We start from the raw sequence: 25,823 nt of genomic DNA, 5'->3' as shown, positions 1-25,823 counted from the left end.
AAAACTTTACATGACATACATGTACACATAACTCTGCATACAAATATACATAAATAACCAGGATGTGAGATGTAAGCCTACTGTAATTTCATTGTGATTTAAACTTGTGTACAAACAAATCGACATCTATAGCTTTTACTTTTGTCATTATTATATACATTTGGCATACGTAGCGTCATTGGCAACGAACACGTTATCACACATAAGTCACAAAATAACCAAGAATCGCGCATAAATAAAACACTTGTACGACCGTCCTAATCCAATTTTATCTATCATAAATAGATCTAGTATATCCTCTACAAGTGTAAGATTAAGTTCATGTCACGACCTTTCAGTTTATAATTGTTTGTTTAGTTTGTAAGGCATGATATTGCAAGTAAGAGGCTTATTTATATATATATGATAGCTGGATTTAAATAACAGAATTTAAAAAAAACATAATAAACTATCAAAAAAAAGACTAGACAGAAATAGTGAAAAATATAAAGACTGAAGATAAATATAAAGAAAAGAGAAAAATTGGAAAAAAAGTACAAATACCAAAGACCCCCCTCGAGTCACGATTAATTCTGTGCTACTTTTGAACCAGGAATATTTGACTAGTATCATACAATGAACAAAGTCAATGGAAAGATTACCTAACGATATACATATTGGTTTATTATAGTTCGATCAGCCAATAGAAAGAAGTAGGAAGTAGATGTTCCATAGGTAATTTACCCAGGTGCATACTACAGGTATATACACTTTTGGTTTTTGGCATGATAAAAGTTAAACAGGTATTACATTATTTCTGTAAGCATTCTCATTGTTTTTATTTATTACATTACAATGAATATAGTTTTTTTTACATGTATTTAAATTTTTATAAAAGAGATGTGTAAATAGGGTGTTTTTTATATCATTATTATTAATAATTGTGTTTGACTTTTAACTAGCTTTCAGTACCTGCTAGTACTCTCAAATCGTACTTTCGTGTTAATACAATTTGCAATGCATTTTTGTTATCAACTGTTAAACTTTACTTATTTATATCACTCTTTCACTATTTTTAATAGTTTCTTCTTTCCTTTGATAAGTGTTTGGTGTGACGATATATTTTCACTTCTAATTTTGTACTAGTATGAACAAAACAAATATTAATTTTGTAATATATTGAAGCCAAGGTGGTCTAGTGGTCTAGCGCGCCGGGGACAGTGCAGGTGATTTGTTGTCTGAGTAGCAGGAGTTCGAATCTCGGCGAGGAAGAACAAAAATTTGCGAAAGCAAATTTACAGATCTTACATTGTTGGGTTGATGTTAGTATGTTTGTATAATATATATATATATGTTCTATTTATATATCTTTGTACGTTTTTTTCTTTGGCGGTATTTTGTCGAAGGTTATGGTTCTGATATTGTTTAACATATAACCCCCTTGTTTTATTAATTGTGTAGTAACATTGTGTCATAGATCAGATTTATTTGCTCAGTGTATATTCATATTAAAGTAAAATCACAAAAATACTGAACTCTGAGGAAAATTCAAAACGGAAAGTCCCTAATCAAATGGCAAAATCAAATGACAAAACACATCAAACGAATGGACAACCACTGTCATATTCCTGACTTGGTACAGGCATTTTCAAATGTAGAAAATGGTGGATTGAACTTGGTTTTATAGCGCTATTTAAGTGTTTGTCAAATGAATGTCATTTTTGCAGGACCAGTAGATTTGGAGCCAGACCAGTAGAGTTTTCAGTCCGCTGGTCCGGCTGACCAGTACACAAAAAAACTTAAATTCGACCCCTGCCGATAAACCTCTCACTTGTACGACAGTCGCATCAAATTTCATTACATTGACAACGATGCGTGAACATAATGTCACAAATAGGGATACAACAACAATATGAACCCCACCAAAATCTGGGGGTGGTTCCAGGTACTTCTCCATATGTGGTATCCGTCGGGGCGTATGCTATTTGTGCCTATTTTTCAAATGTTCATTCTTTCATTTGCGCCGATTTTATTTTTTCATTTGCGCCGATTTTATATTTGCTCTAATTGCATTTACAGTTTAACACAGATGAGTAAATACTTTTACATGTACTATACCATGAAGGTATATCAATAAAATTTGAAGAATGCATCACTAGCTGTTTTTTTACAGAGAGTGTCGTAAGGATACACCAGTTTTACCACGCTATCCACCTCATATCTGGGCCTCTGCACCCATTATTAACTACAAGAGGACAAATAAGGGTCCAGAATCTTAAATCCCATTACAACGAACAATAATATTCGCACCACCCGAACTTATGTTTTTTTATGGAGGTTATCAAGAAAATTCAGGCCGTTACGTATGTTAAAATGAGAACTCTAGAAATGCCCGCATCAGTACTAAGCCAGAGAAAGAAAAGATAGACTTCGTTATTGACAATTACGACAAATATAGAAGGAACAATATATTAGATGTGTTGCCTATAAATACTCGGCATGAAAAGATTTATGATTTTAATGTATTCAGTTTTTATGGATTTGAATGTTATCAACAGATTTTTATTCATCATTTAAGTAAAAACAGAGGGCTTGTATCTGAGGTTTTTACTTCTTGATTTTAAAGTATTTAAACAAAGTGCTTTTGAATTGACTTACCTTGCTCTTAAATCCTACTTCCACCTCCCCATTGTGAGCAGGCCTAAGGACAACAGTTATATACATGTTAGGATTGACAATTCATAACATGTGTACAACTGGCTGACGGAAGCGGTCTATAATGATAAATAAGAAATAACATTCATCTATAATTCTACCTGTAACAAAAATCGGCGCAAATGAAACAAAAATCGGTGCAAATGAAAGAAAAAATCGACGCAAATTAATTGCAGATCGACGCAAATGCAAAACGCCGACCCGTCGTGTTGCTCATGTTATTACAAAGCTCTAAATAGTCTAATTAGATAGGTCACAATGGTGAAAAGGGAAGGGGATTGTAGTTAAGGTAGCACTCCACAGTTAGAAAATAAAATTAAAAATGAGCCACAAAATGTCTTATCATCTCCTATTCCAGGATTTCTAATACATTAACATAACTGTTTGTGTTGTACATGTGCATATATGTATGTAATCAGTACCTTCCAGAGATTTGATTTTCAAAAGTTAAAAGGGTGAAAAATAATTCCTTTTCTGTGTATCCATGGCAACATTCTGCATTTATTTACCATAAAATATTGCAAAAAGGGGGGGGGGGGGGGGGGGTGAACATTTCACATATTCCCCCAAAATTTGGATCAGTCCACCAGCAGAGGCATCGACCCAGTGATAGTAATAACATTAACAGTACCAATTTTCCTGCACCAGATGCGCATTTCGACAATACATGTCTCTTCAGTGATGCTCGTAACTTTATCCATATATGGTCCATATATGGTCGAAACTACAATCTTTCTACTATTCTAAATCAATGTATATGAGTGTAAATTTATATCTTTGACTCATACACAGACAACAATAATAGTAAAAGACCATGCTTAAAAAATTATCAAAGGTACCAGGATTATAATTCAACACAAGACCCACCAGTGACGCTTAGACCAAAATAATTATAAAGCCAAAAAAGCACAAAGCCGAAGAGCACTAAGGACTCAAAATTCCAAAAAGTTGTGCCAAATACGGCTAAGGTAATCTATTCCTGGGACAAGAAAATCCTTACTTTTTCGAAAAATTCAAAGTCCTGTAAACAGAAAACCTATAAAAAATCATGCGCGAAGCTACGTTTACATCAAAACGCCCGGGCGTTCACTTGAATTTTGAAAATAAAACAAATAATTGACATAGAATAAGAAAAATTTGTCAAAAGCACATCAGCTTGGTGCTTCTTTTTTCAATGGATTGTAATTTTGAATAAAAAGGGACTAAATTTAATCAAATAGATCATTTAATATATTTGTTCGTATCTTTTGTAAAAGTCTGAATCTACTATGAATTCTACGCACTTTTCTTATATTTAAATCAATTCACTATCTGCTCAGATTCGATATGCTGTTTGTATTTTTGTCGAGCCTGTGATTTATGTCCCAAAAGCGAGACAAAGCGGCGTCAATATTTAGGTTCCAAATGTGAATAAAGTCTTTTGATGGACTCTCCGTGAAATTTTACGAAAGTTGGACAGAAACTGTTTATGATCAAAAGAGTATTCAGAGCAATATAATAATGCAATTATATCTTTAGTTTTCCCACATTTTAAGGACAAAATGTATTTCTTTCTGCAAATAATAAGTGGTCGCAGTTTGGGCTTACATTTTGTTATTTCTCAATTACATTAACTACTTGTCGAACCTTCATCGAATTTTATGAAAATGCCGAAGAAGCTTTTTCTATGACTAATGTCTAAAGCTAAAATTTTGAAAGCATTTGTTTTCGCTCATTTTTCTGTTCTTTTTTTATAGAAAGAGAGCCGGACTCTTCTTTACGCAATTATTTGTTTTACGTTCTCAATTTATAAACCTTCATAGATTGTCGTGAAATGTACCAGATCAAGAAAAAATATCAAAAGAAATTTTTAGATTTTTTTAAATCCCTTTAAAGGAATGATAAATTGATTCACTTTTTGTGGGAAGAAATCCAAGGCGTTCCAGAATTTTTTGATATTGCACCTCTTAAAAATATTTTTTTTGTGTTCATTAAAAGGTGCTTTTGTCGATTGTATGCTCACTCACGGCACCCTTTAAACTTATTTAAAAGTAATATTGGTTTGGAAGTTTTCTCTAAAACCAATGACCATTTGGCTAGCTTCCAGTTTAACACGATGAATAAGTTAACATATTATTACAAAATTTAACCAAAACAAATAGATATAGGAAAATGTAGTGTGAGTGCCAATGAGATAACTCTCCATCCAAATAACAATTTGGCTCACACCGAACAACAAGCTATAAAGGGCCCCAAAATTGGGCGATATCTTTTTGCGCCAAAAAGTAACTCATTTTCGCCAAAAAGTAACTCATTTGCGCCACAACTTAATTGCGCCAATACTTCTTTTGCGCCACCTAATTTTCAAAACTATAGGTATCATTTGCGCCAATGAAACAATCATCCTAATAAAATTATCCCGCTTTCTGGCTCGTTACACAATACAAAGTCATCATCTTTGTTTAACAACACCAATATCATCCAATATTCTGTGAAATTCTGCTTGACTTTTAGGTTGAGCCGGATGCAGTTTTATTCTCTCCATATACATTGACTGACGCACATATTTTAAATCTTTCTTTTCTAAATTTTCTTCTTCAATTTTGAAGAGCTCTGAATTTTTTTATTTTTGAAGGTGTCTCTGGCAACATATCGGTTGCTTTTCTTTTGCACACAGTTCTCAAAATTTGACGTTCTTATTTCTGGACTTTTGTTTCATGACATATAATAATTTTACACGATTCATCTGTGAATAACCTAGCACAACACGACTTAACTGTACATCTCCACCTTATTTCTCCAGTTTTCCTTAACTGTTACATCTCCACTTTATTTCTCCAGTTTTCTGTACAAATGCCTGACGGAATTTTGTGTTCTTCAACAATGATGACCGGTTTTTCCTCTATCAGAATCTATTTTCTTGAATAGTATATCAGACACTCTTGACTCGTGAAAAAATATTCTATTACTAAACAATTTATTTTTGGCAAGTTTTCTTAAATTTGATGAGTGTTCAATTAAATCTTAAGTGGAAATTTTAATAATAGTACATGTATGATATAGGTTAAACATGTACAGGTATGATATAAGTAAAAAATGTTACAGGTAAATGTGGCGCAATTTCATTTCATTTATTGGCGCAATTAATACCATCAAAATAAAAGAGAGTGGCGCAATTAATACCTTTTCAAAACTGCAATTGGCGCAAATTTATTCTGCCCCCAAAATTACTAGTGTAAAACCTTTCAAACGGGAAAACTACCGGTCTAATCTATATAAAATAAAAAAAACGACAAACGACAAACACGTGTAAATTACATAAACAAACGACAACTACTTTACATGTACATCAGATTCCTGACTTAGGACAGGTGCAAACATTTGCAGCGGGATTAAACGTTTAAATGGATCCAAACCTTCTCCCTTTTTCTGAAACAATAGCATAAATAAACCATTTAGATTCAAAAGTATGTTGCTATCAATGATTATTTACTGACAGGAATCATTATGGTATCTCATTCTCGATAGCTTTTAGGGGCTTTGTCCCTTTCGAACCCACTACCCGCAGGTGCTTCAACATTGAGCGGTTGGCACCTCTCATATCCCTCGCCAAGGTTTGGGCGTACACGTAAAAATTACCCAGCTACGCAGATCGAGATCTGGCTAAGTTACTAACCAATTATAACAACATTTTCCCGTTATTATATAATCCTTTGTTTTATTTTCATTGATAAGTAACAAGAAGGTCTAAGTACTTATTTTGTCACACACATCGTCTCGTGTTTCCTATACATATAATACTAGTAAATATATTAAGGTCAAGTGCACATTGACTATATAAGTAATATAAAATGGTTTTTCTACTTTTATAAATATACAGTATTTGATTTGCCTTTAAATATTCACTCAGCACTCTTAGCCCACCAATAGAAATATCGAATAAAATTAAACGAGGAAGTCTAGTTTGTATACATTTAACTATTATAGGTAATCCACAACTGATTCACTTTGGGTTTAAATATCAACTAGGACACAGGTATGTGAATTTTTATATTCCGATTTATAAAATAACGGGTTACAACGATGAAATTAACTGCTTCGCTATGTATTTTTAAGTTAATACAGGAACATATAGTTAATAGTAGCTTTTAATGGTCATACATGTAGTATCAGAGGAGATGGATTAAGGGCTGAGGTAGGGGTGGGTCCCCTCATGGAAATATATGTACGGTTAATGCATATACTTTTCACATGTTCTGCTCTTAACGTTTCCTAGCTTGCCCCCTATCAAAATCTCGGATACGTGTCTGATTATTATACATGTAGTATAAATACATCTATATTTATATATGTAAAGTCATGTACATGTACATGTACATGTATATGTATGTGCACTTTAAAATAAAAAGTTAGTCAGTGTTGGAAATTATGTCAATAGAATACACACCATCATTTATTATTGTAAACAATTTAGAATTTAATCATGATGTGATGGGTTGATGGAAAATATAGATATAAGAAGCCAATGAGACAACTCTCTCATTCTCTCCAAGTCACAATTAGCAAAAAGTAAACCATTAAAAGTCAAACTACCGCCTTCAACACAGATCCTCGGTTCACACCGAACAAAGGGCCCCAAAGATGACTAATGTAACACCATTCAAACCGGAAAGCCAACGGTCTAATCTCAATAAAAAAATAAAACGAGAAACGAGAAAAACTTATGAACCACATCAACAAACGACAATCATTGAGCAACAATACCAATTTATACAAATAAACGATTATACCCTAAATTGGCCAAAAGATATGTAAAAGCACAAGTCATATTCCCAATGCCAAACTATAGTATGAATATTTGACTTTTCTAACCTAAAGTTCTCTGCATTTTCATTTCTAAAATTGATTAATAACAAATGTCCAACATGGTTTTATTCTAAAATGGCAAACTTAAATGAAGGTGGAGATAACCATGATTTAATTTTTTTTATTCCAACAAACAATTCATGGAGACTGACACCAGTAAGATGTTTGATATCTTTATTGACAGTATATCAAATGGTTTTTTGATTTTCACTTTTATATAATATGCTAAAAACTACGATAATTAGTCCTCAGTTTCATCTGCAAAATAATTCCTTCGTAATATCAAGACAAACACATTTAGTTTTTGCTTTGAATCATTCGTAAAACTATCAATAAAAATTAATAATGTCACTCGGCATCTTACAAGGACCCCCTAGGCCCAACTTTGTGTTCACTTGTTATATACGCGTACAAGCTTAGACAGATTTACATTTTACAAAGGAGGGATAATATATAAGAACATCTGAGCTGTTTTATACATTTACCATACCGAGTAAGGCAAATGAGTCGATTTCTACAGTTTGTGTATCAAGTTTTGTGATTTTTTTAACAGTTTGTTAAGTTTTATGTGTATTTGACATCGTGTTCACCTAATCTTCAAAATCATAAACCAACTTTCCTTATTTAATGAAAAACTTGCATGAAAGTCAACATTATACTATTATTTTTTTTTTGTGCATTAATCAGACAATAAAGTTTTGAAAGGAGATTGTTTGGTCAGTTTATGTCAATTGAGAAATACTACACACAAACCCTGTCCAAAAATAGTAGCAATGCTCTTCAACTTCGTACTTTATTTGGCCTTTTTAACTTTTTTGGATTTGAGCGTCACTGATGAGTCTTTTGTAGACGAAACGCGCGTCTGACGTATATACAGAATTTAGTCCTGCTATCTATTATGAGTTTATTTAAGCAGTTACTTTTACTTTAAAATCAAATTAAAGTAGCGATCCATAGACCTGTGAATGCAAATTGCTGTACAGGGCAAAGTTCTTTGTTTATAATATCTGAATAAATTCATATATTAATTTTCGACTTCTACGCGAATGCGTGAATTAAGAAACGGAAGAAAACGTTTACGAATTTGTAAACCAGACCAGGAAGTCGAACTTTATACTTATATTGATTTTAGGTTGTGAGTCTATAAAATAGAGAGCAAATGAGTTCGATTGCTAGTACTTTTATTTGTTATAAATTATGCATCTATACTGGTTTTTGAAGTTTTCAGTATGTTAAATGTATATTTTTCTATTTCAGCTAAAAGGAATCAATGACAGACAATAAATATGCATCAACTGCCCTTGTTCGCAGTACTCCTTCTGTTTGTACCATTTGTGTCAGGTCAGTGTTCGGATCAAACCCTCACCAACATTGATATGTCCAACCGAGGTATAACGGAAATCGACGAGTCATTGTTCGCAAACTGTAACCCACAAGCAATAAGTATTGATCTGTCTGGAAACCAAATAACACATATAAATGCAACTTCTTTTGCATCCTATGACGGGGGACTTAGTAAGAAGTATATTTCTTTGTTTTACCAACTGAAAACATTAAATTTAGATGATAACCAAATTAGCTCAATAGACCATGATGCTTTTAAATACACAAAAGTTCTGGAGACACTGAAAATGAATAACAATCAGCTCCGGTCATTAGAAGCTGAGGTCTTTGAACCTATTGGCAACACATTGGTCACCTTGGAGTTGTCACATAATGAAATATCATCCATTGGTCGTTCGATGTTTGGTACCAACCTAATAAAACTGCGTATTGTTAACCTTTCATACAATAAAATGACATATATGGAAGCATGGCCGTATATTCCACCTTCTATCATAAGATTTGATCTTAGTCATAACGACGTGAATGAATTCAAAAATAATCTGAATTGGACATATGACCTACAGGAACCTTATCATGCTTACGTTGATTTAAGATACAATAAATTTGCCAGATGGGACGATGAGTGGTTCAGGAGATACCAAAAACCAGGCGGTGATTTCGTGGGGGACTTTGTTACCTATCGGCTGGACATTACAAACAACAACTGGACATGCGATTGTCATATGCACTACATGGCATCAAAGATTCAGGACTCGTTTTATAGGTATGCAGAATCAGAACTTTTACATGTTGAATGTGGAAATCCGCCCAACCTTAGTGGACAACGTCTCATGAACGTAGACCTGAACGAGTTTAATTGTGACGTAGCTAACTGTTCATTTGGATGCACGTGTACAAATATATCCGAAACTCAAATATTACAAGTAGATTGTATGAATGGAAACTTATATAAGCTACCAATGAAACTACCAGACATTCCAGACAGAACCATAACGTTAGATGTTTCTAATAACAGTATTTGGAAAATAGACCCAAGACCATATGTTGACAAACTCGTGAAACTTAATGTAGCGAATAATAAACTTGTGTTTATCGATCAAGAGACTGTCAAAAATATGACGCAGTCAAAGTTGTCAATGAACATATCGAATAATAATCTCAAGTTTTTGCCAAACTCTATTCAAAATGTGCAATCTATTTCCATTTATAACAATCCATTTATGTGTGACTGTAATATGACATGGATGAAAGGATGGCTTGAACTGGATTCTATAGTAGAACCGGATAAGTCCGTTACATGTCAAACAAAAGAAGGAGACGTCCATAAGATAATTGACGTTACAGAAAGCCTACTCGACTGTAATTATGATACTGAAATCGGTTTGGCAGTTGGTTTTGGTATTCTGTTAATTCTGGTCGTGATAGGGATCGTTTGGGCTAAGCGTTGTCCATATGAGACAAAAGTTCTCGTTTTTAAGTTTTTTAGAATCCATCCCAGTGATAAATATAAGATTGACGAAGAAGTGAAATCGTACGATGCCTACATCTCATTTGATGATGATAACATACACATACGACAATGGGTGACAAGAAAACTGAAGAAACGTTTAGAGGAGAAGAAACAAGAACTATTTATACCGGTCATTCACGCGACATTGGGCGAAGATAGAGCAGATCAGATTGTCAGATCTATGGAAAACAGTAAAAGAGTGATTATTATACTTTCAGACAAATATGATGAAAATGAATGGAGTGTTTTTGAATGTCAGCAGGCGGAAATGCTGAATCCTAATGAAGGAAGAATTATATTCATTAAATATCATCCTGAAGCTGAAGACATGGTAAAAAAAGAACCATGGAAATCCCGTGTAAAGGATAGAAAAGTTTTAGCAATAGGCGAAAAATCTAGTGAACATCGATGGTTTTGGGACAAACTTAAATATGAACTTCCGGTAAAATAATTATTCATTAACGATATTACATAAAACAAATTCTAGTCATTGTGCAGCCGTCGCGACATCAAAGTATGATCTCAGTCGTAAGATCGTTACATCGGATAAAAATTCGCGTCGTCATGGAGGCTCTGCATCAGATCTCTGTGCCGAAGCGTCTGGTGTTCTTTATTGTAAAGAAGAACAATGTCATCATAAATGTACAAACTTGACATATTTGAGATAATTATACATTGTTTATAGTGGTCAGAAGAACGTGTTATTTTAAAGGTGTTCATTGAACTGTATTGTCAGTGATATGTACAGTGTATTGTGTTGATATTATGTGTATGCAATTAAAATGTTTTATTCCAATTATAATACTCCATTTATTGTAACCAACCTCTTCCTTTTAAGAGGGAGAGACAATATAATGATACGCAAAATCTTAAAACAAATAAATGCATTCATTGAACTGTTCAAATTGGATATAGTAGGTAAAAAATTAATAAGAAAAGCACTAGTCATAGTTGGTTTCGCAATTAAAGTAGACAATTCTGTTTTTCGTTGACTCGAGTAGGTTATATTGTAAGCGAAAATGTCATGAAGTTATAAGAATTCATCAAGGATAATTGGATTATAACTTAGAAAGCAATACACTAGTCTCGTCTATTTGCGATTCAGCAGTGACGCTCAATCGAAACAGTTGGACGTTGAATAAGACTTATTTCCGGATTTGTACTATTATGAGTAACACGACGGGTGCAACAAGCAGGAGTTCTATTTATCCTAATTTTGGAGCGTATGAGATCTTCCCAAGTTTGGGTGGGGTTCGTACTGCTTAGTCTTTAGTTTTCTATGCAGTGTTTTGTGTACTGTTGTTTGTTTATTTGTCTTTGGGTTTTTTAGCCATGGCGTTGTCAAGTTTTTTTTTCGACTGATGAGTTTTAATCTCTCCTGGTATCTTTTGCCTCTTTTGAAGAGCATATAAATTTAAAATTTTGAAAAGTTGTGCTCATAACGGCTTAGGCAATATATGTATTGGATTTGAACATGTAATTGATATTCCATGTCAACACTTAAGTACTGACTACTTGACTGGTATTACCCTCATGTACATATTCCATGTCAACACTTAAGTACTGACTACTTGACTGGTATTACCCTCATGTACATATATCATGTCAACACTTAAGTACTGACTACTTGACTGGTATTACCCTCATGTACATATTCCATGTCAACACTTAAGTACTGACTACTTGACTGGTATTACCCTCATGTACATATTCCATGTCAACACTTAAGTACTGACTACTTGACTGGTATTACCCTCATGTACATATTCCATGTCAACACTTAAGTACTGACTACTTGACTGGTATTACCCTCATGTACAAAACATCCAGCATTGATACTCGTTGAGGAAATAAAGGTTTGTTAAAATAAGCTGGGAAGGTGACAAATTTTTTTCAAATAAAACTTGTGCGTATATAATAATTTGACTGACTCGACATTGTAGATCAGGATGTTTCGTTGAAATAAAATGAGGGACTATGCTTAGTGCAATAATTATGAATTATATTAAAATATCGCAATATGGCGTTACGGAAATATTCATCGAATACCCCGAATAGAGACTTTTTTGTAATCCGTAAACATGTTTGAAGAGACACTCAATGCATGTTGAGAGCGAGCTATACCTAGTATACAAATTAAGAAAATCTATATTAGAACGTCTTCTCGTTATTTTATAATTTTTTTACCATGTCGTAGACAGTTTTAATTCGACCGCTTATTTTGAATAATCTCTCGGATTCGATGTAAGCAAGAACCCTCTATGTCAAATGAAAACCCTTTATTACTAAACAAAAAATAAAGGCATTCACTACAAGTGAATAAACTTTCTAATTTTTGTTACGCATTCATTGTTACAATATATGTTTGGTGGTATGAAAAATTCTATTGGATAATTGAGTTTAATCCAGCAGTTAAACGCGGAAGTTGTCAAAGCAGGTAAATATTGGTGCAAATCGATTAAAAGTTAAATATGAAATCGATAACGTGAATGCAGTTAGTAAATCTCTTTGTTTACTTCGTTTGAAATATCACACTATTGAAGTAAAAAAATCAAAGCTTATGTATACAAATATAAATATATAAATATATATCTATGATACTAAAATGTATTAGAAGCAAATTTTGATAGGTGTACTAAGGCTAAATTATAATGAACTCATTAATTCGTCTGTACGAAAATCGTTCAGTTAGTTGTTCGTTGGCGTATAACACCACTAGGTAGTTTTTATTAGTGTCGGACACAAGTTTTGCGCTGCGGTGAAAACATCAGACTATCTGCAATCAGTTTGACACCGCTTAAACCACACCACGATCGAGGTTTGAACTCGTAGTTGACGGACCGTTGATCTCTATAGACGATATATTCAAACAACTCTGATTCGGGAAATCATAAAGGTCTTACAACTCATTTAGGTATGAACACAAGAACAAATAAGCTTACATTTGAATTTTATATCTATAACAGAATATAAAACTTGAATTTAATCAATTATTTAAAGAACGAACTACTTAGTTTAAGTACATTTATAAATTTGGAAAATTTTGTATTGGCATGTTTTGACACATGTATACAAACTTGGTTATAAACTTGTTTTATAAGAAAATCACACATTATCTTCATTTTTAATACAGTTTACACTTTTCATTCATAATTATCTAATTGTGCATGTATAATTAATATAATAGTATGATTGCATTGCATAACATTGCATAATTATATACATCATTAAATAAAAACGAACAATTTTGCAATGAATCTGAATTATTCAACTTCTTCAGAGTAGCCAAAACCTTAGAGCAGTTAAATTCTATTTCGAAATTTTTGAAGATATATCTCCCTTTAATTCTCAAGCCAGGTATTCGATTTTACACCTAAGGATACCTAAAAAATCTTATGTATAACATTTTTATTATAAAATTTAAACAAGTAATACATAGACTATATTATTTTCAACTTACAATGAAATACTGTTGAGCTAATCACGAATGCATTTAAAAAATGACAGTATTCGGCATCATAGGAACAAAATCTTGTGCTTAATCTAAAACACTGATTAATGAAAAATACATTCATTGTAGTGTTCAAAATGGATATGATTGGTATAAACATTTTAATTAGAGCAATAGTCATAGTTGGTTTCTGGGTTACAGTAGTCAATTCTGTTTTCGTTCACTCGAGCACATGTATGTCTTATAAATGGTAAACGAAAGTTTATACACGAAGTTATAAAAACTTACATCATATGAGTTTGCATGTCCCTTTGGTATCTTTCACCTCTCTTGAAGCATATAAATCAATAATTTTGAAAAGGTGTGCAATCTATGTATTGGAAACTGAACATTAAATTGATATTTCATGTTAACACAAAAATTCTGACTACTATTTTGGTTACACACTCAGGGACACGAAACATTCTGCGTTCTTACTCATTAAGGTAATACAGCCGTACAGTGACTTATAGTTTGTTAATTTATGTGTCAATCATATCACATCTTAATATCCCGAAATCCTTGACTTAATAATTTACCAGTAATGCATAGATTACGTTCGTTTATGAAAAAAAAAGTCACAACAGACACGGCGTAGCGAACTACTTGTGAAATATTAACCCCGTAAGATGGTGCCAATGGAACATCACCATCCAAAAACGGAAAATTAACAATAGGAAACGAAAAGTCGTCCCTTTTGTCGAAAATTTTAGTGTGAGATTTCCCGTGTAAAACCGAAATATTAAAATCTAGAAAAGGAGAGTTATCAACGTTTAAATTTGATTTATTTAAAGTAAGTTTCTTTTAGGTAAACTTCAGCAGTATATTTAGACAATTCTTGATTATTTACCAAAAACATCATCAAAGTTACGGTAAGTATTATTGAATTTACTGCAATTAAGACAGGTCTTTACTGAATTTGGTCGTGAACTGTGATTCATAACAGTACAAACACAAGTCTTATATTAAAGGGACGCACTTAGTGTCTATTGGAATACCTACAACTTGTCGATAAACGTTGTTTCCGAAACGTACATAAATATTATCAAGGAGAAAGTGTATACCTTCAATCATCTAATCACACCCTCAGTAAGTATATCTAACATATAATTCTTTCTAATAAGAGCTGTAGGCTTTAAATGAATTGCAGCATTTGATTAAATAGGAACACTATTGTTTGATAAGATTGTGTGGAAGTGTATTGTAAAGAGTAGAAAAATCAAACTGTCAACATAATCAAAAGCACGTAATGTATCTAAAACATCGAAAGATTTTTTTACACTCCAAAAATAGTTAATTCTACTATTTTCATATATTTTATTACAATAATTGATGATAAGCTCTTTTTTCTTAAGTGTTACTCAATATGTTCGGTGGTGTGAAATAATCTATTGAAACATTGCGATTTAATCGCAGTGCTGGTAAATACTGATGCAAATCGATTTAAGGTGGATAACCGGTATAAATTTCCCCGGATAGAATTTTATTTTATTTTTCCGCAATGAAGATTTTAGTATATAAAAAAGAAGATGTGGTATGATTGCCAATTATAAAATATCTTCACCAGAGATCAAATGACACAGAAATTAATAAGTATAAGCAAAGCCCATACCGCATTGTCAGCTATAAAAGACCCCGAAATGACAAATATAAAACAATTCAAACAAGAAAACTAACGGCCAAATATTCAGCGAAACATATAACATGCATATCTTATAGGAGTTGTCACTGACTCAGACGTACTTATAAATATAGTTATTTTCTGTGACTGTATCTTACATTAATTTGTAGGATCCTTTACTATAGATAATTTAGCTGATCTGTAACAATAACATCTTCATGCCTTATATATCATGTACTGCAGTACGCCGCTAGATTAAAACTGACGTGGAAAGGTAACACACGGCCAGCGAAAGCTCTTTTTTTTTAGAACCCAGGTGGTCGTGTGGTCTAGAGGGACGGCTGCAGTGCAGGCGATTTGGTGTCACGATATCACAGTAGCATGGGTTCGAATCCCGGCGAGGGAAGAACCAAAAATTTGCGAAAGCAAATTTACAGATCTAACATTGTTGGGTTGATGTTTAGACGAGTTGTATATATATATATACGAATCCCGGCGAGGGAAGAACCAAAAATTTGCGAAAGCAATATATATATATATATACAACTCGTCTAAACATCAACCCAACCATGTTAGATCTGTAAATTTGCTTTCAAACAAAGTGAACAAGACTTTTACTAGTTCAATAACCTAATCACTTTTATCTTTAAATCGATTTACAGCAGTATTTACCGGTATTACAAAATCTTCCGGGTTTAAATAAAGGCAACAGTAGTACACCGCTGTTCGAAATTCATATATTGATAGAAAAAAAACAAATCCGGGTTACAAACTAAAACTGAGAGAAACGTATCAAATATAAGAGAACTACGACACAAGAGAAACACAACATTAAAATGTAACACACTCAGAAACGAACTAAAATATAACAATGGCCATTTTCCTGACTTGGTACAAGGCATTTAAGAAAAAATGGTGGATTAACTACTGGACTAAATTTAAATTTCCAATAGAATATTTTTTGCCACAGAACATATTAAGTAACAAAAAAGAATGCCTGACAACAACTTATACTTTTATTTTGCTGGTAATAAATGGGTTTAAATTTGATATAAAAGGTTGTTGATGACAACGAATCCAAGGATCTATTTAAAAAGAGTGGCGATAGATACTAGAGGGACAGTCAAACTCAAAGTTCGAAAATAAACTGACAATACCATGACTAAAAAAGAAAAAGACAAACAGACAAATAATAGTACACAAGACACAACATAGAAAACTAAAGACTTAGCAACACGAACACCACAAAAAAACTGGGGGTGATTTCATGTGCTTCGAAAGGTTAAGCAGATCCTGTTCCACATGTGGCTACCGTCGCTGTTGCTCATGTTTTTACAAACAGTTTTATTCGGAATGTCACATTCGTGAATAGGGAACGGGATTTTAGTAAAATTTGATTACGCAATGGTAGAAAGAATATAAAATAACGAAAAGTTATCCACAAAAAAACTATATAGTAAACGAAAAAATTACCAAACGAATCCACAAACCACTATAAAGTAAACGAAAGAATTAGCAAACGAATCCCACCTATACTGGGAATGTGTCTACTTGCAGAACAAGGTTAACTAATTCAAACTAAAAATCGCATCATAATTGGATTGAAAATAACAAAATAAGTTGTTAGGGCGACTGCAACCATGTTTATATATTCTCCAAACCACAATGAGACTATCAATAAAATCTGCTGTAATACGGAAGTAAGATACTACTACACAGGAACGGTGAATAATTACTACAGTTACATGTAGCGTGAACAAAAATCAAACAGACAACGACGAAACTAATGCTTCTGTCGTCGGCGACAACGATCTTCATTACGCTTTTATTCTAAATCTATTGGATTTTGATCCCTTAAATTCCCAAAGATTTGAAAATTTCTCTTTCAGTTCTGTCAAACAAATTGTAGTAGCGCTTTAGGAGTAAAGGGGCAAATTTGCCGATGATTATAAGACTTGTATGTAGCAACTTGTCATTCAATTTGCAGGATTCTTTTCTTCTGATGTTTCGTTTGATTCACAAAATGAACAATTACAAAAAACTTCCGTATACAAAATTCAAAATTGAAAGGTATTTCATGTTTGAGTATCAATACATATATATTTAACTAATGAGTAAGGATTCCCTCTTGTATCGTTTAACTCTTTTACGGAAAAATATTTGCCTTATTTATGCTCAGTGTTGACAAAAACCATGATTGTATGCGTATTGTCAAACGTTGGTTTTAACGAGCGCGTAATACTTTGCCAACCCTGATTGTGCCACCTACAGATCAATCAGAGTTGTTGCAAGTGTTCCGTTGCTTAATTTGGAAAAGCTTTACATCGCACTCAACAGTGTTTTTCGTCAAACATACAGATTAAAAGACAAAAGGTTTAGCTCGCTCTTAAAATGGTGTTTCTCGTCAAACATACAGTTTCAAAGACAACAGACGTTTCTTCTAGAGATAGTCATTAAAAATGTACTTGACGAATTAAATGTAACCGCTACAGATGGCGCAATATTTTTTATAATTTTGCACTAAACAGAGAACTTTATTTCATTAAGCGTTTAAACAAACAATCTTTCCCACACTTTTATGACAGTCAAATTATTAAATTAACACAAAACAGTTTTACATCCTCCCAATTTCTTTTATTATCTTTATTTTCTGTATGAGTAACAATGCAGAGACTCTTTTCTCAAAAAATCTTTAAAGATAAACGTTTATCTTAAGTTATACTAAAATGTTCATAAAAAGAGTCGCTGGATGTTTCGTACCAGAGCTTTTCACCAATAAAGTAGTCTTTAACGTTTAATATCAATTAGTTGTTCAATTTCCAGGGCATATATTTTAACAAGTATAAAAAATGCACTGTTCAAGGCAATAACTACATGGTACACTACATATCAAGCACACCTTTTAAATAACACGTTCTTCTGACAACCATTCATATTGTTTTAAAATATGTAAAGTTTGTACATGTATGATTTCATTATTTTTCTTGACAATACTGTATATTAGTGTCAGAAGCTTTAGCACAGATATATCTAAGGCCTTTATAACGCATCAACTTTTTATCCGATTTTACGATGACACAAAAGGATCATTGATTTCACAAAACATTGAATAATATTTAGAATTTGTTTTCTGTAATATCGTTTGTGAAAAACTATTTTACCGGAAGTTCATATTTAAGTTTGTCCCAAAACCATTGGTGTTCACTAGATTTTTCGCCTATTGCTAAAACTTTTCTATCCTTTACGCGAGATTTCCATGGTTCTTTTTGTACCATGTCCTCAGCTTCTGGATGATATTTAATGAATATAATTCTACCTTCATTAGGATTCAGCATTTCCGCCTGCTGACATTCAAAAACACTCCATTCATTTTCATCATATTTGTCTGATAGTATAATGATCACTCTTTTACTGTTTTCCATAGATCTTACAATCTGATCTGCCCTATCGTCGCCCAATGTCGCATGAATGACCGGTATAAATAATTCTTGTTTCTTCTCCTCTAAACGTTTCTTCAGTTTTCGTATCACCCATTGTCGTATGTGTATATTCTCATCATCAAATGAGATGTAAGCATCGTACGATTTCACTTCGTCATCAATCTTATATTTATCACTAGGATGGATTCTAAAAAACTTGAAAACGAGAACTTTTGTCTCATATGGACAACGCTTAGCCCAAACGATCCCTATCACGACTAGAATTAACAGAATACCAAAACCAACTGCCAAACCGATTTCAGTATCATAATTACAGTCGAGTAGGCTTTCTGTAACGTCAATTATCTTATGGACGTCTCCTTCTTTTGTTTTACATGTAATGGACTTATCCGGTTCTACTATAGAATCCAGTTCAAGCCATCCTTTCATCCATGTCATATTACAGTCACACATAAATGGATTGTCACTAATGGAAATATATTTTATATTTTGAATAGAGTTCGGTAAAAACTTGAGATTATTGTTCGATATGTTCATAGACAAATTTGACTGCGTCATATTCTTGACAGTCTCTTGATCAATAAATACAAGTTTATTATTCGCTGCATTGAATTTCACGAGTTGGTCAACATATGGTCTTGGGTCTATTTTCCAAATATTGTTATTAGAAACGTCTAACATTATTGTTCTGTCTGGAATGTTTGGTAGTTTCATAGGTAGTTTAATTAAGTTTCCATTCATACAATCTACTTGTAAAATTTTTGTTTCGGATATGTTTGTACACGTGCATCCAAATGAACAGTTTGCTACGTCACAATTAAATTCGTTAAGGTCTACTGTCAGGATACGTTGTCCTCTAAGATTTGGCGGATTACTACATTTAACATTTGAAAGTTCCGATTTTGCATACCTGTAAAAGGATTTCTGAATTTTTGATGCCAAATAATGCATATGGCAATCGCATGTCCAGTTATTGTTTGTAATGTCTGCCTGATAGGTAACAAAGTCCCCTACGAAATCCCCGCCAGGTTTCTGGTATCTCTTGATCCACTGATCGTCCCATCTGGTAAATTTATTGTATCTTAAATCAACATAGGTATGATAAGGTTCCTGCAGGTTATAAGTCCAGTTAAGTCGATTGGTAAATTCATTCACATCGTTATGACTAAGATCAAATTTTATGATAGAAGGTGGAATATACGGCCATGCTTCCATATATGTCATTTTATTGTATGAAAGGTCAACATGACGGAGTTTTTTTAGGTTGTTACCAAACACCGACTCACCAATGGATTCTATTTCATTATTGGACAACACCAAGGTGACCAATGTATTGCCAATAGGTTCAAAGACATCAGATTCTAATGACCGGATCTGATTGTTCCGCATGTTTAGTGTGTCCAGAACTTTGGTGTATTTAAAAGCATCCGGATTTATTGAGGTAATTTGATTATCATTCAAATTTAATGTTTTCAGTTGGTAAAACAAAGAAATATATTTTTGACTAAGTCCCGCATCATAGGATGCAAAAGAAGTTGCATTTATATGTGTAATTTGGTTTCCAGACAGGTCAATACTGATAGCTTGTGGATTACAATTTGAGAATAATAACTCGTCAATTTCAGTTATACCTCGGTTGGACATATCAATATTGGTGACGGTTGAATCCGAACACTGACCTGACACAAAGGGTACTAGCAGAAGTAGTAGTGTAAACAAGGGCAGTTGATGCATATTTATTGTCTGTTACTATCTTTATATCTGCCACTATCCTTATATCTGTAACTATCCTTATATCTGTCACTAAGTCTATCCTTATATCTGTCACTACCCTTATATCTGTAACTATCGTTATATCTGCTATTATCCTTATATATGTAACTATCCTTATATCTGTTACTATCCTTATACCTGCTACTATCCTTATATCTGTTACTATCCTTATATATGTTACTATGCTTATACTTGCTACTATATTATATCTGTTACTATCCTTATATATGTTACTATGCTTATACTTGCTACTATCTTATATCTGTTACTATCCTTATATCTGTAATAGAAAGAAATACACTTATTATACTGACAATTTCAAACACTTGTAAACGCAAAACTTAGAATAATCAAAATTAAGAAAGTACTAAGTAAATGAAATTCCACACCATTGCCATGATTGCATAGACAAAAATCGTAAAATTAACTCAGAGTTACCCTTTTTTGTCTATTTTACACATTCTTTAATGTGATTTTTTAATTCACCATTCATGTGGAAGTGGAAACACTGATAATGGTTTTGACAGATATGGTTAACAGAAGTACTTTGCCCTATATAACAATTTGCATTCGCAGTTCCTTAATATCTTTACTTTCATTTAACGTATAATAAAAAGTTATTGCTTAATTTTTACTAAACCGTTCACTATTTTTAGACGGTACAAAATATTTCTCACTTGACAAAAAGTAACTAATCAACCCTCTTTTAAAACTTTGAAAACTTTATTGTTTGATGAATAAATTACAAAATACTTGGATAGTGTATTTTTGCTGATTATGCCAGTTTTTCCTTCAATAATGATAAGGGGTTTAAAGATTTTGAAGATTTGGTAACAGTTAAAGGATGTCAAATAAACATAAATAATATAGTTACGATACTGTTGCCAGGTGATTAAAGATTGCATACTTTGGCGTTAATATTGATTCACTTATAGGGTCTTTGCATTGGAACTAAACACATTATTTAAAAACCAGTTGTTGGCATGACACGGGTTATGTTCTTCTCATATATGTTATGATGGTATGATACTAAACCCCTCACGGGAAGGATTGTACCTGATATTCATATGATGAAGACATGATCTTTCAATCAATTTAATTGAAGTCTGACGATGGCAGGTCAGTTAACTGCTAGTAGTCTGATGTTATGTCTGTATTATTGTCATTTTGTTTATTTTCTTTGGTTACAGCTTCTGACATCAGACTCTGACTTCTCTTGAACTGAATTTTAATGTGCGTATTGTTGTGCGTTTACTTTTCTGCATTGGCTAGAAGTATGGGGGGGTTGAGATCTCATAAACATGTTTAACCCCGCCGCAATTTTGTGCCTGTTCCAAGTCAGGAGCCTCTGGCCTTTGTTATTCTTGTATTATTTTTAACTTTAATTTCCTGTGTACAATTTGGAGTTAAGTATGGCGTTCATTGTCACTGAACTAGTATATGTATATTTGTTTAGGGGCCAGCTGAAGGACGCCTCCGGGTGCGGGAATTTCTAGCTGCATTGAAGACCTGTTGGTGACCTTCTGCTGTTGTCTGCTCTATGGTCGGGTTATTGTCTCTTTGACACATTCCCAATTTCCATTCTCAATTTTATAGAACTTCACAAACAGCTCAAATACTCAATGACTATAATAAACAAATTGCAGAAATCGAACATATTTGGATGAGGCAAACACATTAGTTTAAACTGTTTGAAATATTAACTTAATAGCTTTTAGAAACGAAACAACTAAACTGCTCTTTTATGTTCTCTCTCTTACGTATAAAATATCAACTCAAGGAAAAGATGAGCTCAGCGGTCCTTTATGGAAGCCAATTGTCATTGTTATGTATTTTGAGTTCAAAATGATTCAAAGAAACAACTATAGGTTTTGACTTTTTGGGGTGTTTTTTGCGTAATTATCGATTAATTACCATAATTTTCGAAAAATATTTATACATGTATTTTTTCGAATTAAATTACCAACAAAAATATATGCCGTCTGTCTGTGTAAGCAAACGTTCGCAAAATGTATTTGATATATTTCAGTCTTAATTAACCGTTTGTTCAAATAAGAATTTTGTTAAAACTATGATTTGTCCCTAATTTCTTCAAACAAGGTAGTTGTATTTACTTTTGACATTTGGACAATATATTTTGAATATGACAGTTGCTGTTTTCATTCATTTGATGTGTTTGAGCTTTTGAGTTTGCTACTTGATAAGGGACCTTACGATTTGGATGTTGCCTTTTTGTATGAAACTGTGAAAATATGATTAGAAATAAAAAGTTGAGAACATTTATGTTTATGTAAAAAAGAGAAATGTTCATATACTTTTGCACTGGGGAAAGGATCTATAGTGTGTTTTACATATCTTTGGTTTAATTAAGTGCCAACATCGTGCAAATCCATTTGACCTCATTGGTATTTAAATTTAAGGTATCGTATTACTATATCCTCGCATCTCGATGTTGTTCATCAATATTTATCGTCTGCTAGTTATATCAATGTAGCGAAGAACTATCAAATTGCACCATAAAATTTCATAATATGTAATTTACATTTAAAACAAATTCACATTACTTAATGTATTTATAGTGAAGATGTATTTGTATGACTGAGTACATGCATATTCTAGCAAATTAACCTGACGATATCGGGATATGGGTATTTACGCGGATCTTAACACGTACTTGTGATTTGTTTAAAACCGGTTTTAACGAAGAAATGTCGAAATGTTCAGAACTTAATTAAATCTGTTTTTGGGTAAGATGGTGCAAGCATACGATTTTTATTGCGTCTTACACTTTGAGAGGCGAATAATCTTTAGCAACTTTATTTAAATATTGTGTAAAAACGTTAATTATGAGCTATGAAAGTCAAGTGGCTCAAGAATTTTACTGAGGAAGTTTTAAAAAAATGCAAAGAAATATTTTAACAGTGGGTTAGATTTCATTAGTCTTTACTATCTATAGATTAACAACTTTTGGTTATATTTATAATTTAGAATCATCTTTGAAGGTGGAGCGCGATTGCACAGTTAATTAATATATTGATGTGCCATTTGTATGCAAGAGTGACATTTCGTTGTATTATGTGCCAATTCGAAAAAGTTATGCGAGTATTGTCTCCCTTTAACAGGTTCATTATTTTATAATTAAGTTTAGGTTTCTGATTTTAATTTGAATAGTTACAAAATGTATCGATTCAATATATTTCAGTTTTTGTTATTGGTGTATTAAAAACATTGATGTACGAATATAATTTCATAAATTTGAAACGTTTAAAATGATTACATACCAATATAAAGAACCGTTCACCATTTTTGAAAAAGACTATGATTGAAATTTGTATTATTTATCTTCCCTTCATGATAGATTGGTTGGGAAATGAACCAAAGTTCTCTAAAGGTAATCACAGAGAGGGACTAGTAAGCAATTTTTCATTATAGCTTATTTAGCGTTACAACAACTTTCCACTATAAACTAATGTTATTTTATACAAGTATAAGGACCTTGTTAGCTAAATCTACAAATTGTATTAAATATTATGAATTTTTATTACAATAGATTAATATGCTACATATTCAAGAATTCTATGTGTATGTCATCACGAAACTAAATGCTTTGTCAACGTATCGGGGTAAAACAGTCTAAACACGGTTAAGTCTAAATGTTTAGATAAACAACTCAATAGTTGGCTGTTGTAGGTGATTTTTCCAAATTGTTTGTTTGAAAGTGACAGTAAGAGCGTGTAATAAAATACCTTTTCCGTCAAGTCATAGTATCATGATTAGTTTTACAATACAAAATGAGGGTTGTATTCTGTTAAAAGCTTCACATTTATCCTCACCTAACAAACGTTTTACTTTAAAGAGTGAAAACATTTGCGTGAAATATATATGTAATACGTGTATTCCTTAATTTTGAAACCAAGTAAAACACTCGGATGCGTATCTTGGATCTTAGAAAGGAAGCCAAGCTAGACAGCACTAGGGTTGGACATGCACAAAGTCTGCAGAAGGCCGGGCAACTTGTCAAAAACCTAAATATGTCTCCTCTGATAAGCTATTGTTAACTATGACAGAATCTAACCATCAATAATCATTAAATTCGTTTGAATTGTTTGAAATCCGTTACTTTTATAACTCAGAATGAAAATAACATACCTGTGTCCTGGCTGATATTTTATCTCAAAATGAATGAGTTGTATATTACCTATGATAGTTGAATATATACATATACAAACTAGGCTTCCTGGTTGTATATGTATTTGATATTTCTATTGGTAGACCGAGAGTGTCTCAAAATCGATATTAAAACGCAAATCAAATATCGAATATTGATAAAGATAGAACAAAATGATTTATATTACTTATATAGATAATGTGTATTTGACCTAAGCATGCTTACCATATTTATTGCAAATAAAGGTAACAAAGTATACACACTTCTGAAAACTTATTTTTACTTATAAATATTATAGAATAATGTTCTGTTGTTGTTATTATTGGTTTGTAACTTACCCATGTCTCGAATAGGATTAGAAAAAGTGGAAGAGAGTCGAAAGAAACCAAAGAAAAAGAAAATAAAAAATAAATCGAGAATAAGCTGATGTAAAAAAGAAAAACGAAAGAGAATATAATATACAAAGCATATTAGCTAAAATGAAAGACGAGAATGCAAAGATTATCAAAGAACAATAACACAATGACGGGATGACGGGATGACGGGATGTATAAGTACAGAGCCACGTCTAATAAATACCAACAAAAACAGACTAAACAGTAAAAGTAATATTGATAAAGACAAATAAAAGAATGTTATACTATAACACTTTATTAAGATGAATAACAATGTCAATACCCAGAATTTATACTTTGTATATCAAGACCATCGTGTTTTATCTGTGAAGTTGATGCGTAATATTTATAAACAAGAACTTGATACCTTCAGATGAACTTTTTTAGAAAAAGGACGATACGTTCTTTGAGATACCATCTTTTTTATCAGCTATCTGCTCATACACTGGTGACGTTTTACAAAGTCAGAGTAGTTGCTGCATGCTCTTGAATACCGAATAAATTTGGAAATGTATATCAGACATGCAGGTGAAGCTGGAA

At 32.6% G+C, this 25,823-nt stretch overlaps 2 protein-coding genes across 3 annotated transcripts; one reads left to right on the top strand and one right to left on the bottom strand.

The window, feature by feature from the left end:
• Nucleotides 1–760: 760 nt before the first annotated feature.
• On the top strand, nucleotides 761–11,192 carry LOC139521752 (protein toll-like). Of its 2 annotated transcripts, XM_071315333.1 has the most exons (3): nucleotides 765–782; nucleotides 6,661–6,709; nucleotides 8,797–11,192. In XM_071315333.1, the coding sequence occupies exon 3, from the start codon at nucleotides 8,826–8,828 to the stop codon at nucleotides 10,845–10,847; it is 2,022 nt and encodes a 673-aa protein (XP_071171434.1). In that variant the 5' UTR covers nucleotides 765–782; nucleotides 6,661–6,709; nucleotides 8,797–8,825; the 3' UTR covers nucleotides 10,848–11,192. The 2 variants fall into 2 exon arrangements, with proteins under 2 accessions (XP_071171435.1, XP_071171434.1); XM_071315334.1 differs by lacking the exon at nucleotides 6,661–6,709 and having other exon boundaries at nucleotides 761–782.
• Nucleotides 11,193–18,131: 6,939 nt separating this feature from the next.
• On the bottom strand, nucleotides 18,132–24,967 carry LOC139519115 (protein toll-like). The gene is made up of 2 exons (XM_071310932.1): nucleotides 24,870–24,967; nucleotides 18,132–21,000 (listed from the first exon to the last, which is right to left on the bottom strand). The coding sequence occupies exon 2, from the start codon at nucleotides 20,679–20,681 to the stop codon at nucleotides 18,660–18,662; it is 2,022 nt and encodes a 673-aa protein (XP_071167033.1). The 5' UTR covers nucleotides 20,682–21,000; nucleotides 24,870–24,967; the 3' UTR covers nucleotides 18,132–18,659.
• Nucleotides 24,968–25,823: the final 856 nt, after the last annotated feature.

This window comes from Mytilus edulis, chromosome 4, assembly GCF_963676685.1.
Source record: "Mytilus edulis chromosome 4, xbMytEdul2.2, whole genome shotgun sequence".
NCBI classification, from domain to species: domain Eukaryota; kingdom Metazoa; phylum Mollusca; class Bivalvia; order Mytilida; family Mytilidae; genus Mytilus; species Mytilus edulis.
The sequence above is the reverse complement of the archived record's forward strand: the minus strand, read 5'-3'. Positions and strand labels throughout refer to the sequence as shown.